Below are 16,640 nucleotides of genomic sequence, written 5' to 3' on the forward strand. Positions count from 1 at the left end.
TTGGTGAGTTGTAATGCCCTCTGACTCTGGCACAGGAATGACCCTCCCAGCACAGAAGTGTGTACTGGATGCATTCCGAGCCAGTGGCGATAAGAAGATTCTGATCGCCACCTCAGTTGCTGATGAAGGCATCGACATTGCGCAGTGCAATCTGGTCATTCTGTACGAGTACGTGGGCAATGTCATCAAAATGATCCAAACCAGAGGTGAGAAGCTTTGGTGCTGTTTTAAATGTCAGCCAATTTGTCTGACTTGTGAGTGTACCCGTCGTTCCGGCCTTTCTCCTTTACTGAGTCCTGCTTGTGTGTGTGGCCAGTGGCACAGTGGACTCTGGTATCACTGCCCGAAAGGTGACTTATTGGGCGAGGATTAGGTGGCTATGGTTTTGTCCACTATTTTAATTCTTGTTCACAATGAAAACTGTGGACTTGGTCAACACTGATTGACATGTTTTTAGGATAATTCCCGTTGGTTTGGGGCTTTGGCAGTCGGCATGCACACCTCTCCTGGCTGTGCATGTGGTGCCGCTGGGCCCGCTGGGTCCAAGGAGCTCTCTGTCCCACTTGCACCAGAGTCTCCTAACTAGTCTCGCTTCCTTTTTCAATTTCTGTAACAGCAGCTGCCACATTACCTTTCCTGGAAAAAGCTCTGAACGTGTCACTTCCCTGTATAGAAATTGCAGTGGTTCCCCAATTTTTTGATGTTACAAAATTGTGTTTTTTTAAATATATATATTTTTTATTTCAGAGAAGGGAGAGAGAGATAGAAACATCAATGATGAGAGAGAATCAATGATCGGCTTCCTCCTGCACACCCCCACTGGAGATGGAGCCCCCTGACTTGAAATCAAACTGTGACCTCCTGGTTCATAGGTCGACACTCAACCACTTAGCCACACCAGCCAAGCTTGACGTTACCGAATTTTCAAATCGAGCACCCATTTATCTTTCCAATTCTTCCCCTTTATTCATAATTCACTTCAGCCAACCTGACTTCATCATTTTCTCCTTGTTGAAGGAATTGCTCATATACTGCTACTGATGATCGTTTTACCTCTTCCCCCACCTCCCTATCACCTGTCCCAAGTTCCCCCAGCTGTCAGTCATCTCTCTTTTGAACATCCGTAACTCTATGTCTTTCAGCACTTCTCATTTTCCACCTATGTTCTTGTGGTTGTGAACATAGCTTATTTCCCCATTTCCTAGAAGGCTCCTGAGGGAGGATCTGTTATTATTCACCTTAGAGCCCTCACAGTGTCATCATGAGGGTTCATGTTGGACTCTCTGTCAAGCAGTGTTTCTGATAGTGCGGCTGTCTGATCACACTGCAGCATGGAGACTTCGAGGAAGCCCGTGTGCGGCGGGCTCCCAGTTCGCCTGCGGGCCTAGCGGGCTGGTGCACGCCCGCCTCTCGGTCTGTGCTCTGACGGCTCAGCTTCCCTGGAAAGCGGGATTCAGTGAACCAGAGTTGCATTTTAGGAATACCCCTTCCCCCTAGCTTACCTATGCTCAGATTTATCAGAGCTTTAAATGAAAGGCACCGAATGAAATACTTATTTTTGACAGGCAGAGGAAGAGCAAGAGGTAGCAAATGCTTTCTTCTGACTAGTAATGATGATGTAATTGAAAAAGAAAAAATAAACATCTACAAAGAAAAAATGATGAATGACTCCATTCTAAGCCTCCAGGCATGGGATGAAACAGTATTTAAAAAAAAGGTAAGTCTTTTCATCTGTGCTACTCTTTCAGAATCTGGCCATAAGTAACAGATAGAGAAGGTGAGCAAGGTTGGTACCTTTTATCAGATGGCTGAGTGTTGCATTAGAACAATAAGTTTAATCTTAAAAATTTGTTCTGCAGTGAACATCTAGTTTATTCTGCTTTTAAGTCTCAATGAGATTAAAATATGTTTTATTAATGCTGATGCCCGAAGTTGTGCTTTTAAATCTAAAAGGCAAACTGAGCTAGAATCGTTCTTCCTTTGAGTTTATCATGAGGACAGTAACCTAACACTGCAAGACATAGTCTTTCTTGGTCTTTTTCTCAGATCTCTTTCCAACATCTGGAGTCCCCAGAGAAAGGCTCCCATTGCCCTGTGCAAGTGTTGGGTGCCTAATTGTAGAGGTGGATAATAATGTATACTTTGGAGTGGATCACCTGTTCAGTTCAGCCTCTTGGTAGTAACTCTCATTTTATTGTAATTTCCTTTATAACTCAGAAGCATGGAACCAGATGAGGGAAAATAGACACACATGCACATGCACACTCAGACTTTCTCCAGACTCTGCAGAGATTTTCATCTCAGAACCTCTGGAAGCATCGAGCACTGCAGGGCCGGGGGAGAGCTTTCACATTAGAATCAGTGGTTCTGGTTCCAGTTCTGCCACTTACAAGATGTATAACCTCAGGTCATTACTCTGTTTTTAAAATCATCAGTTTCCTCATTTGTACAGTTGGGGAAATTTGTAAAGTATTAAACTCACAGTAGTTTTGGGGCTAAAATAAAATGTATACATTACTTAGCACAGTCCCTAGTATAAAATAAGTGCTAAAAAATGAGTCATTGGACACAGGTGAAAGGCATACTGTAATTTCAGAAAGATGAACCTTCCACTTCAGTAGGCCAACTGCACAGTGGCCACAATTTTTAAAAAGTCATAATCTCTATGCTCAAAAAGTACTGAGAATCAGTGATGTAAAGCAAATTAACACTTATTTTAGGACAAAAATACAATTTTATGTTGGCGTTTACTCATTTTTAATAAACATTTATTCCTAAAGTTTGGAAACCAAGATATTTTAAAAACCCCTCTTCCATATTTTCAGGAAGAATTGCAGGGAAATTTCTTAGTTTCTCTTCATTTTTCCCCCATAATTTTACTGAGAGATAGGGGTTTTTAACTGAGCCACCTATGTAGGACATAAGGATGTTGCCAATAAAAGCCTTAAAACCATATTCGCTTTAATATGAAATAATTTTTATCCCCCCCCACAGGTGACAAGCTACTTATTAGATTCATATGTGGCAGAAACAGTAGAGTAAAAGTCTAATAAGGAAGATGAAGGCTGGACCAGGCATGAACATTCTTTTGTAGCCAGAACATCAGGTCAAGCAGTGGAGTAAGGAGAAAACGGGCAACATATCTGTCGAATTGGGCTATTGCATAGCATTTGGGATCCGCCTAACACCCATAGAATGCAAATGGGCAGAGATGGTAAAGAATGAGAGGGAATTCGGAACAAATGTAGCTGATAGTCATTATGTGGCAGCTAGGAGCATGGAGTCTTGGCATCACCCCTATCCTATCGTAGAGGAAGGCTTTACTTTCAGAGGCTTAGTGGAAGTATAACAAGGTAGGAACAACCTTATATTCTTAAAACTAAAAGGAATTATGTTTCTTGAGGTGAGGCCCCTTTCTGTGTTGTTTTTTATTTTATTTTATTGTTGACAGTATTATAGATTTTGTGTTGTTTTGATAAGGGCTTGGGATCTGAGCACCCTGGTCCCTGCATATTGGCTTTAGTGGGAGGAAGAAACCCTGCAGAAGAGAGGGAAGAAACTCTTTAGGGCGACACCAAGTAGATGGAGATGGAGACTGTAAGCTTGGTCCCATAGTTACCTTGTCCATTGTCTGCATGCGGCTGACCTTCCTTAGAGCACTGTGGCCCCCAGGGAACCTCTGGTGACTCTGCAGCCATTTTAACATGTAGATGGTCCAGAGGTATCCAAGGACTGATTTCCATGAGGGGAAGCTTCAGGATTTGGGAGTGTTTAATTCTGGAGAAATAAGGTATAAAGGGCATTTTTCCCAGTTGCTAGTTTGAAATTAAAATGAGAAGCCCACTTTTCTTCCTCATGGAGTAGAGAATAAAATGTCAAAAAGAACTTCCAACATGATGTGTACCCAGGACAGCACACAATCAGGGTTTTATGGTTTTGCTTTTTTCCACCTTAGTGCATGGAATTAAGCTTCTTCTACAACGGGTGGAAGGGAGAGGCAGTGAGCTATAAACTTAATTTGTGATATTGGTTGAGCCTCTTTACCTGTTGAGTTTAAGTATAGCAGTAATACTTTTAACTTACTGGGATTTATTGCCCATAGTAACACTTAAAATATTTGGGATTATTAGTATTTAACTGAATTTTAGTATATAACTGAGTATAATTAGATATAAGTGCATTTTTTAAAATTGGATGCTTGATTTGATAGCTGATATTGTGGAAATCACCATGTTCTTTCTTTATGATGTCCTAAGACTCCTTCTTTTATCATTTCCCTCTGTTTAGAGAACTTACTTTTGCCATTTTTTTTTTTTTTAGGGAAATTCCACTGGTAAACAAATTTTCTTAGTTTCTGTTCATCTCAGATCGTCTTGATTTCCCCTTTATTTTTATTTAATTTTTAATTCTTATTTATTTCAGGAGAAGGAGAGAGAGATAGAACCATCAGTGATGAGAGAATCATTGATCGGCTGCCTCCTGCCCACGCCCTCCCCCCTACCACCACTGGAGATTGAACCCGCAACCTGAGCATGTGCCCTTGACCAGAATCGAGCCTGGGACCCTTCAGTCAGCAAGTTGATGCTCTATCCACTGAGCCAAACCGGGTAGAGCTCCCCTTTATTTTTGAAGAACATATTGGCCTTCATGGTCTCTGATGAGGAATCTGCTGTCATTCAGATTGTTTTTCTTCTATAAGTAACGTGTCACTTTTTTCAGGCTACTTTTAAGATTTTTTTTCTATGTCTTTAGTCTTCAGAACTTTAATTATAATGTGCTTTGGTGTGGATTTCTTTGGATTTATCATGTTTGGTTTTTGTTCAGCTTTTTGAATCTGTAAGTTTATATTATGTTATGTTCAATTTGGGGAGTATTCAGCCATTATTTCTTCCAGTACTTTTTAGCTCTGCTCTCTTTCTCCTCTCCTGCCAGGACTCTCCTAAAGGCCCCTGGGGCTTTGTTCTTTATTTTATTTTTTTTTCGTGCTCTATATTATTTCTGTTGTTCCAATTGAGTAATTTCTATCATTTTATGTTCCAGTTCACTGATTCTTTCCTTTGTCTCCTCTATTTTGCTGTTGAGCCCATACACTGAGCTTTTTATTTTGGTTATTACATCTTTCTTTTTTTTTTTTTAATATATTTTATTGATTTTTTACAGAGAGGAAGGGAGAGAGATAGAGAGTTAGAAACATCGATCAGCTGCCTCCTGCACATCTCCCACTGGGGATGTGCTCGCAACCCAGGTACATGCCCTTGACCGGAATCGAACCTGGGACCTTTCAGTCCGCAGGCCGACGCTCTATCCACTGAGCCAAACCGGTTTCGGCGACATCTTTCAATTCTAATACATCCATTTGGATTTTTATGACTTCCATTTCTTCGTTGAGCCTTTATAGTTGCTCACGTTTCAAGTGTGTTTCTGAGTACTCATTGAAGCATTTTTATCGTGGCTGCTTTAAAATCTTTCTCTGATAACTTCTGTCTTCTAGTGGTGGTATCCATTGATTAACTTTTTTTTCATTCAGTTTGAGATTTTTCTGTTTTTTGGTATGAAGAGTGATTTTTTTATTGAAACCCAGACATTTTCATATTATATTAAGAGATTTGGGATCTTATTTAACCTTCTGTGTTAGCTGGCTTTTTCTGGCACCTTTCTGGCAGAGTAGACAGGGACATTATCTCATCACTGCTAGGTGGAAATAGAAGTCCAGGTTCCCTATAAGTTTTCTCTCTTGGGCCTCGACCAGCACGTCTAGAGAGCGAACGAGTCCTGAGTCGGGGCGGCTGGGGATTGAGAAAAGGAAAAAAAGAAACAGACACAAAGACTTTAAGTAAAGCTGGGGCCAGGTGGGACGCTGCCTTCAGATGGAGAGACAGTGACCCAGAGCTAGAGCAACGCGTTTACTATATACAGCATGATACCAGGAAGTTTTACTAGAGTTTAAGACAAAGGAAATTATGTGAAGTCATGGTTAAAGATCAAGCTGCAATTCTTCTTTGTAATTTTCATTCCTGGCTAAGCCCGGATAATTGCATCTGTTCCTGGCCCTGGCTAAACTTAGATAATGAAACCCACCCCCTGGCACCTGAGCTAAAGGTCAGGCTGACAACATACCTGCCTCTGGCAAGGTATATTTCCAGGATGTGGCTCTGCTGACACCACTGGACTCAGCCAACAATCAGCTCATGCGCCTTCCCAGGTGCTGTCTACAGTTCCCTACTTAGCTTCTGTTGATACCAATGAGGGGGAGGCTTCTTGTTACTGCTGGGTGGAAGTGGGAGTTCTTGCTCCCCACATGGTCTCCAGTGACACCATAGGCAAGGGGGAGGGGCGGCTACCATTAAGCAGGGATGAAAGTCCTAGCTCCCTACTTGGCCTTCTCTGACACCACCAGGTGAGTGGGCTGGGGCATTTCATTACAGCCCCACAAAGTGGAAATCTAGGTTCCCCACTCAGCCTTTGCTGCCATGGGTGGAAATTGGGTCACAGTTTTTTTTTATTTGTTTTGTTTTATTCTTTGGTATTTGGCTGGAGTAGAATATTTCTTGGCTAAAAGTTTTCTGTCTTTCTAGGCTGCCCCTTTCCTAGCCTTTTGGCTTGAGAGAATAAGCTTTTGTTGAGACTTTTAAAAAACATATATTTTTTATTGATTTCAGAGAGAAGGGAGAAGGAGAGAGAGACAGAAACATCAATGATGAGAGAGACTCTTGATCGGCTGCCTCCTGCACACCTCCACTGGGGATTGAGCCCACAACCCAGGCATGTGCCCTGACCGGGAATCGAACCGTGACTTCCTGGTTCATAGGTTGATGTTCAACCACTGAGCCACGCTGGTCTGGCCGTTGATACTTTTTTTACCTGTGCCCATAGGTATTTCTGGTTGCCAGTTTCTTCAGCTCCAGTCTAGGATATATGAGGTGAAAAACAACAACAACAAACAAACAGGGAACTTACTATCATAGGATCCCAAGGTTCCTAGCTAGTCTGCCTTCCTCTCTTCACCCTTTAGATTTTAAATCTAAATCTCCTTATGTTTATTTTATTTATTTATTTTTAAAATATTTTTATTGACTTCAGAAAGGAAGGGAGAGGGAGAGAGAGAAATACCAGTGATGAGAGAGAATCACTGATAGGCTGCCTTCTGCATGCCCCATGTTGGGGATCGAGCCTGCAATTTGGGAATGTGCCCTGACCGGGAATTGAACCATGACCTCCTGGTTCTAGGTTGAAGCTTAACCACTGAGCCATGCCAGCTGAACTCCTTATGTTTATTTTAAATAAATATGGCCCTAGCTGGTTTGGCTCAGTGGATAGAGCGTTAGCCTGCGGACTGAAGGATCCCAGGTTCAATTCCAACCATGGCACATGCCCAGGTTGATCCCCAGTAAGGGGCATGCAGGAGGCAGCTGATCAATGATTATCTCTCATCATTGATGTTTCTATCTCTCTCTCCCTCTCCCTTCCTCTCTGAAACCAATAAAAATATATTTTAAAAAATTTAAAAAAAAAAATAGCCAGAACCGGTTTGGCTCAGTGAACAGAGCGTCAGCCTGCGGACTCAAGGGTCTTGGGTTCGATTCCGGTCAAGGGCATGTACCTTGGTTGCGGGCACATCCCCAGTGGGGGGCGTGCAGGAGGCAGCTGATCAATGTTTCTCTCTCATTGATGTTTCTGGCTCTCTATCCCTCTTCCTTCCTCTCTGTAAAAAATCAATAAAATATATTTTAAAAAAATAATAAACATAAGTTGTACTTAGCCAATGCCTAAATTTTGAAATATAATGCAGTCATACCATACATACATTTAACTTTACTGTAATTTGACAGTGCTCTCTGTGGTTGGAAGAGGAAAGAGGAGAAAACCAATTTGGATGGTGAGGGCTCTTCTGCCTGCTGTTTCATTCAGTTGGGTTTATGCCTTGGAAGTGGGTGTAAATATGTCTGAAACAGTCCATGTGTATCATATATCTATTTGTGAAGAACATTTTAAGTTTTGCTGGCTACTAAAGTAGAAAGCATGGTTCATATGACTATTTTATGGACATCTATAGTGCTCTATGGGCAACTTTGATGAGGAAATTAAAAGACTAATTGGAGGCCACAGTTAAACATTGACTAACAAAGAGTTAGGAGAATCAATAAAACTACCTATGGGATTTTTACAAAGTCACCAGGTACGGCATGTTCATGGAAGTGTATGCAAAATGAATGATATATATATATATATACTTTAATTACATTTATGAGGTATTTCTTTTTTCTCATGTAGATTCACCAGATCCAGATTCATGAAAAATTCATCAGGGATAGTCAAGGAAAAGCAGAACCTGCACTTGATAAGAAAAATAAAAAACTGCTCTGCAGAAAGTGCAAAGCCTTTGCTTGTCATACAGCAGATATAAGAGTGATAGAGGTGAGCAGCCTTTTCCAAAGAATACTGGGTCATTTTTTAGCACTAATTAAAGCTTACTCATTACTGGTGAGATATTTATAAGAATGCCATACTTTCTTTATAACTAATGTCATGGTCCATGTATTTTACAAAAGCTAAAAAGTTAAAAACACACACACACAACACCTTAATTTTAACAATAAAGAAATCATTTTAAAAATTGCTGCACAGCCACTTAATTAAATATTATGTAGCCATTAGAAATATGGATATGCTAAATTCAGTGTGGTTCCCTGGATTAAATCTTAGAACAGATAAAAGGTTTTACTAGGAAAAAGGTAAAATCTATAGTTAATTGTAATTTGCTGATATTAACTTCTAAATTTGGACAAATGCACTATGTTATGTAAGATGTTAGCATTCAGGAAAGGTGAATTCAGGAGTTCTCTGGACTACATTTGTAACTTATCTATTAATCTAAAATTATTCCAAAGTCAGGTTTATTAAACAAAATGATTATGAAATTTATATAGAATAATGAAAAACTCCTTATAAACTAATGGTAAAGCGGAAAAATAATCATGATACAAAATTATAAATATGCTATAATTATCAATGTGTGAAATAATAACAGCGAACCGCTATCACTGTGAACTGGTTCTAATGTTCTTTTTTTTTTTTTATTTTATGTTTGATCCCTTTATCCATAGGAATGCCATTACACTGTGGTTGGAGATGCTTTCAAGGAGTGCTTCGTGACTAAGGCACACCCCAGACCAAAGAGTGTGGGGATTTTTGAGAAGAAAGCAAAGGTATTCTGTGCCAGACAGAACTGCAGCCACGACTGGGGCATCCAAGTGAAGTATAAGACATTTGAGATCCCAATCATAAAAATTGAAAGTTTTGTGGTGGAGGATATTGCAACTGGAGAGCAGAGACTGTATGCAAAGTGGAGGGACTTTCATTTTGAGAAGCTACCATTTGATCCTGCAGAAATGTCCAAATGACCTCAGGACCACAAGTTTCTACTACAGCGAATGGGTGATCATGAGTGAAGAAGAAATTATCCCTAGTAGGCAGATCGCTTGTACCACATGAAGATATTTACCTAAGGCTTGTACTGTACTAAATATTTATCACTTTACTCACCTTCTGTTCATAGTTTTCAACAGTTTGTATGATATCATATACATAAAGCATATAGGAGTGAATCAGACCCTCAATGATTCCTAGGCCAATAGAGCTCTAAGTACTTGGGACAAATTTTAAAGCCTCACCTTGTTCTCTTTCTATTCTTCCCTTTGGAACCAACTGTCAGTGTATACCCAGTAGCCACTCAGTATACATTAGAATAAATAAATGAATGGATGGAATGTTTTCCATACTTCCCTTTCTTTCCTTAACCGACTGTAAACCAGCTTTTGCCTTTAACAATCTACTGAAATTGTTCTTTTTTTTTTCTTTTTTCTTTCTTTTTTTTTTTATTGCTTAAAGTAATACAAAGGGTATTACATATGTGTCCATTTCCCCCCCCCCCCCGCCCTAGACAGTCCCCTAGCCTCCCCTATCCCCCAGTGTCTTATGTCCATTGGTTATGCTTATATGCATGCATACAAGTCCTTTGGTTGATCTCTTACCCCCCTACCTCCTGTCCCCCAACCCTCCCCGGCCTTCCCGCTGCAGTTTGACAATCTGTTTGAGTGAAATTGTTCTTGTCAAGGTCACTAGAGACTCTGGTTGCCAAATTTATTGGGCACTACTTAGTACTTCTCTCTGAACTCTTTGCTGCTTTGGGCCTTGTTGAGTATTCCTTTCTTGGAACTCTTTCTTGGCTTCTGTCTTTTCTAGTTCTATCCCACTCTTTTCAATTGGTTCCTCTTTGCTAGTTCCTTAAATGTTGATAATTCCAAGGGTTCAACACACACACACACACACACACACACACACATATATGTACATTGATGATGGTTACATATAATCATGTTCTCTATGTAGCAATATATGGCATGTAACCTTAAAGTTCTATAGTAGGCAACTGTTAGTAATGGGGCATGTAAATGATACAGCATTTCTTGAAAAGTTGATTTCTCTTCTTTAGTTTATTGTACATCTTGCCCTATTATTTTCATAACTTGTGCCACTGTTCCCTTTCATTGGTCATCCCAAGCCATTTCCCAGTAATAGTTGCTGGTCAACACTTCAGGACTCTGTTCTCAATTAGCTCCCTTGGCTGATACTGATGAGCAGTTTAATTTGGCTCTTCTTTCTGTTTAAAAATCAGAGTGCATATCCAAATGGCACTCCTGCCATTTAACAAGATTTGCTGTTGCTCCAGAGCTTAGCTTGAGGTTTTTCAGATGTGGAGACAACTAACTGTCTTGCTGTTTCTATCCAGGCCAGGGTATTTTGTATTTAATTCAGGGTAGGCTCTATAGTAATTTAAGCTCTTCCTAAAACAGATTCAGATTAGTTGTAATTCATGTTGGTGTTCCAAAAATCATCTCATTAACATAATAAGAGACATCTTTGTTCAATTGTTTTAGGAACTCTACCAGAAAGGTGTGTGTGTGTGTGTGTGTGTGTGTGTGTGTGTGTGTGTAGACCAAATATACATATTATTATAAACCACAATCTCACAAGTATCTCTTTTACTATAGAATTGCCTTTTTGGATGCTGCTGTTCAAGAACTCCAATAGGACATATAAAACATATGCTAGAAATCTGTTTGAGAATAGCTCTTTCAAGATTCCAAAGGGTCTTTCTAGCCCTAGATGGTTTGGCTCAGTGGGTAGAGCATTGGCCTGTGGACTGAAGGATCCAGTTCAATTCCGATCAAGGGCACATGCTGGATTGCGGGCTTGATCCCCATTAGGTGGTGTGCAGAAGGCTGCCAATCAATGATTCTCATCATTAATGTTTCTCTTCCTCTCCCTTCCTCTCTGAAATATAAATATATATGTCTTTTTTTTTTAATAGACTTTCTAGATGAAGGTGAATAGTCTCTTTTCTCTTCCGCCAACAGAAGACAAACTAAAGCTGAAACAAGAACAACTTTCCTGTTTGATTTTAGCATGGAGTCAAGCCATTGCCAGGCATAGAGCCTGGAACAGAGAAGGCACTTGGTTAATATTCATTGAATGAAAGAAACCAGTACGTAAGATTTTAAGAAAGAAAACTCTTGACTGATGTCCCAATACTGGTCATTGGATTTCTGGATCAGAGGCTGCATTTCAGAACCAACTGGGAGTCTTTTTCATGGGCATGTGCCCAGCCCTCATTAGAACATCCTGGCAGGGTGTCCAACTGTGTGTATTTCTTCAGGTTCCTCAGGACTTGAAAGTCCACAGGAGTTAAGAGAGTTTGATTCTTACATGATTTGCACATCAGAGAACATAGCCTTCAGTATAAACCAGAGACACTCTCTAAGGTGGGGAGAATAGGCAAGGGTTTTAAAAACAAGAATCAAAGGGAGGGTTGCTAGGTAAACAAGAACATAAACTTACATCATCCATTTTCTGATTGGCGGGGCAACTGGACTCTCCAGGGTCTACTGGCCCAGTGGTCTCAGCAAGTGGGGTTGTGAGATAAGATGAATGGGTAGTTTCAGTTGACTCATGATCAGCAGGTAGAGTCACAAGATATGGCCAGTGCCTCAATTGCCCTTGGAGTCTATAAAGTAAACTGATAAAGCAAGTCTTGTGGTGGCATAAACAATGCAGGGAATGCAGTTGGTCAGGTAGACAGGTTAAACTGGAAAATGGCCCAGTTACTCACGCAGGGTCAGAGACCAGATTGCCAACGGGCCTAGATATTAGTTCACAAAATTACGGTATTAGAATCCTCAGGTGGTTTATTATACAATTCATTTTACAATCTCAGATCTTACTATCTGTGGTCCCTGTCAGTGCTGACATTGCGATATTTTCACCTGAAATGAAAAGTCACCTTCAAGCAAATACCTGCTTGTACAACAGGTCAGTGAATTTTGATCCTTGCCCTTAAATCTGATATTATTTGAATTTAAAAAGCAAATAATCAGACCATCAGCATTTCCTCAAGTGTGTCCTGTGGAGCACAGGTGCTGTGAGCTGCTTGCTCCAAAGAAAGCAAGCGCTCTGTGGTCAAGCAGGTCTCTATTTATATGCTGCCACCTCTCCCCTCAGATGTGTGATTGTGTGTCACTGCGTCAGTCCTGTGGTAATAAGACTCATTTAATCCAGTAGTTCCCAAGTACACTGACCCTGGAACCCTTTTATTCATTTATTTTTTTAATTAAAAAAAAATATTGATTTTAGAGATAGAGGAAGGCACAGAGAGAGGAAGGGAGAGAAAAACACTGATTTGTTATTCCACTTATTCATGCGTTCATTGGTTGCTTCTTGTATGTGCCCTGACTGGGGATCGAACCTGCAGCCCTGGCATATTAAGCAGAAGCTCTAACCAGCTGAGCTACCCCACCAGGGCCTGACCCTGGTACACTTTTTTTTTAATCTTTGTTATTGACAGTATTACAAATGTCCCCTTTATTCCCCCATCAACTCCCTTCAGCCTCCTCCGCCCCAGGCCCTCACCACCCCACTGTCTGTCTCCATGGGTTATGCATACAAGGTCTTTGCCTTTAAAAAAAAAAAGTGTTTTTATTGATTTCAGAAAGAGGAAGGGAGAGGGAAAGAGAGATAGAAACATCAATGATGAGAGAGAATCATCGATTGGCTTGCCCTGTACTGGGGATTGAGTGTGCAACCTGGGCACATGCCCTAACTGGGAATCATACTGTGACCTCCTGGTTCATAGGTCAATGCTCAACCATTGAGCCACACCAGCCGGCTAGAACTATATATATATATATATATATATATATATATATATTTTTTTTTTTTTTTTTTTTTTTATTGATTTTTCACAGAGCGGAAGGAGAGGGATAGAGAGTTAGAAACATCAATGAGAGAGGAACATCGATTAGCTGCCTCCTGCACACCTCCCACCAGGGATGTGCCCTCAACCAAGGTACATGCCCTTGGCCGGAATCGAACCTGGGACCTTTCAGTCTGCAGGCCGATGCTCTATCCACTGAGCCAAACCGGTTAGGGCTAGAACCCTATTATTCATGGGACATCGTAAACATCCTATAGAAGCACAGTGGAGGTTTACAGCTCTGATGCTGACTAGACAACCAGAACCAAATTGGAATATTAATTTCAGGATCATACCAGTAACTTTTATTATACTTTGTAATAAAACTATACATTTCATTAAATCTGTATTTAATATGTAGGCCTTAGAACTTGGGACACAAATTATTGAAACCGTTAAAAATATCAGCTATAATTATATAATCCTTGTTCATGGTAATTTGGCTGTCTGGGTGAACAAAAATGACTTGGACATTAAATTCTGTTTGTGGTCATGACGTTTAACAACTTTCTAAGAAGGCAGCTAGTGGAACCTTCGTTACTGTTTTCAAGAAGTAACTCTGGCCCTGGCTGGTTTGGCTCGGTGGATAGAGCGTCGGCCCTCAGACTGAAGGTCAAGGGCACGTACCTCAGTTGCAGGCTAGAGATCCTTGGCCCTGTGCATGTGCAGGAGGCAACCAATTGATGTGTCTCTCTCATACCTATGTTTTTCACTCTCTGTCTCTTTCCCTCCCTTCCACTCTCTCTAAAAGTTGATGGAAAAGTATTCTTGGGTGAGAATTAACAGGGGGAAAAAGTTAACTCTACATTGTTCCTATATAGTCCTGCCGGGTAACCACACTGTCCTAACATAACCCTGGCAGGGAAACTATGCCAAAATAAGGTTCTTCATTTAAGTGACTAGGAAACTCCCATATTTTTAGACTAGGAAATACTGGGAGACAAATCTCTAAGGTCACAAATCATTAACTGTTATCCTAGAACTGCTGGTGGCCATGTCCCCTGGCAGCTGGAGTGGCCCAGAAGAATGAAGCCGTTGCAAATGGAAGGTCAGATGAGAGGGGGAATGATAGGGAGATAACCTGAGTTTGAACCACTATATCCAATCCTGTGGCCATGGCCACCCCTGATTTTCAAGTTCTATAAATCTAATTATTATTATTATTATTATTATTATTATTATTATTATCATTATTATCATTATTATTATTCTCTTAAGCCAGAGTTGTGCTTCTACCGCCATAACAAAGAGAGTCGTGACTAATATATTCGCTTCCTAGATTACTCTCCACCTACATGAAGGCTGTCCCTTAGCCAAAGATACATGTGCTCATTTGCTGCATTAAATACATTTGTCAGTTAACTCACTGTGCACACCAAAGAAGGCTTGTTTCCTTAGGAGGGATTCAGGCAGTGATGGCTTTAGAAGCCTTGAAGAACAAAGAAGATGGGAATCAGAGAAAGAGGATGGGGACCGGCAGGTGCAGCACACGTAATTTGGAGAGTAAGAGGTCAGTGCCTTCTTGAGAAACCCAGTACTAGTAAAAGGGGATATTTGTGTAGCCTTGGAGTGGGCAAGGATGTGACACTGGCCAAGAACAGGATAGAAGGTGTGTTTGGGGGTAGAGGAGGAGAATCCAGAAGTGTGGGGACCCCATTCCAGAAGTCATAACCACAAGAATCTGTTACCCTGTAACCTCCAAATCCAGGAGCTAGACAGCTCCCAGATGCTCAATGATGGAGAGCTAAGTAGGCAGAGGTCTGTTTTCTCAGCCGTTCTTAGCGTCTTTATGACAGGGCTGGTCCTAATTTGAGGTTCACAGGCTGTTTTTGTACAACAGGGTTTGTGGTTTGTTTGTTTTGTTTGTGGGTTTGTTTGTTTTTTTTGTAATTGTTATTCATGAACACAAGCTAGATCCCAGGACCTCAGAGACACCTGTCTTATCTCTCATCTGGGAAGAGGTGAAGATAAGACTCAATCCTGGGTGTTCTGATGACCAGGCCATATCCCCTGAGTGCTAAAATTGAGATTTAAAATTTATTACAAGGAGATTAACTTGTAATCTATAAGGTACTCTGTTATGGTCTGAATATTCATGTCCCCACCTACTGCAAATTCATATGTGAAAGCCTCAGTGTGCCTCTTTGGAGATGGGACCCCTATGGAAGTAATTAAGGTTAAATGAGATAATATTGGTGGGGCCTTGATTCAATAAGATTAGTGCCCTTATTAGAGGAGACACCAGAGAGCCAGTTCGTTCCCCCTCTGGATGTATGCACTGAGGAAAGGCCATGTGAGGACACAGTGAAGAGGTAGCCATCGGCATGCCAGGGAGAGATCTCTCACCAGAAAATTAATTGGCTGAAACCTTGATCTTGGTCTTCTAGCCTCCAGAACTATGAGAAAACAAAGTTTTTTTAAAATATATTTTTATTGATTTCAGAGAGGAAGGGAGAGGGAGAGAGAGAGAGAAACATCAATGATGAGAGAGAATCATTGATTGGCTGCCTCCTGCATGCCTCCTACTGGTGACCGAGCCCAAAACCCGGGCATGTGCCCTCGACCGGAATCGAACCCAGGACCCTTTGGTCCACAGGCTAATTCTCTATCCACTGAGCCAAACCAGCTAGGGCAAGAAAATGAAGTTTTGATGATTGAGCTGCCTGATCTGTACTTTGTTGTGGTAGCTAGAAGCAACTAAGACATGACCTAAAACTTCAGTGATGAAACTGAACAGATAAACTACAGGACATAAAAAAAATTATGATCAGCCTAGCTGGTAGTTCAGTGGTTAGAGCATTGGCCTGAGGACTGAAGGGTCTCAGGTTCCATTCCAGTCAAGGACACGTTACCTGGGTTGCAGGCTCAATCGGGGCACATTCTGGAGGCAACCAGTCAATTTGTCTCTCACATCAATGTTTCTCTCTGTGTGTGTCTCTCCCCTCCCACTTTCTAAAAAATCAATGGAAAAAATATCCTCTAGTGAGGATTAACAAAACAAAACAAAAAATTATGATCAGCTCAACATCCTTACATGACTGCTACTGCTGCATTCGTGTCTGCTCCCAAACAGGGCAGAGATCATGTTGGTTCCTCAACACTTGGATTTTACCTGCATAGCACTGATCTAATTGGTTGTAAAATCAGGAGAAATTGGAGGTCAACTGGGCTTCGGGAAGCTGCAGTCTAAGGTTCACTCTGCTCTAAATATACCAAAACTATAGCCACACACACAACAGAATTAAATTCCAAAGTAAAAGAATTTTCCTTGAAAATAGGTTTAATTGTATTCAAATTAGAAATGTTCTGTGTCTCTCTCCAAAACCACCTC

The 16,640-nt window shown here is 40.9% G+C and overlaps 1 protein-coding gene across 5 annotated transcripts in view; it reads left to right on the forward strand.

Annotated features, from left to right (window-relative positions):
- The window catches only part of DDX58 (DExD/H-box helicase 58), a 57,858-nt gene extending 48,091 nt beyond the window's left edge, over positions 1–9,767 (forward strand). For 4 of the 5 annotated variants that reach the window (XM_036330615.1, XM_036330614.1, XM_036330612.1 and 1 more), the window contains exons 15-18: positions 36–206; positions 1,566–1,717; positions 8,272–8,415; positions 9,105–9,767. In XM_036330615.1, the coding sequence (XP_036186508.1) occupies positions 36–206; positions 1,566–1,717; positions 8,272–8,415; positions 9,105–9,401 (764 nt within the window). In that variant the 3' untranslated portion in view covers positions 9,402–9,767. Of the gene's footprint in view, positions 1–35; positions 207–1,565; positions 1,718–2,994; positions 3,120–8,271; positions 8,416–9,104 lie in introns of those variants that run through there. The other variant, XR_004971248.1, reaches the window with a different exon arrangement.
- The last annotated feature ends 6,873 nt before the right edge of the window (positions 9,768–16,640 follow it).

Source organism: Myotis myotis, unplaced genomic scaffold (genome assembly GCF_014108235.1).
Source record: "Myotis myotis isolate mMyoMyo1 unplaced genomic scaffold, mMyoMyo1.p scaffold_m19_p_12, whole genome shotgun sequence".
In the NCBI taxonomy this organism is placed as follows: Eukaryota; Metazoa; Chordata; class Mammalia; order Chiroptera; family Vespertilionidae; genus Myotis; species Myotis myotis.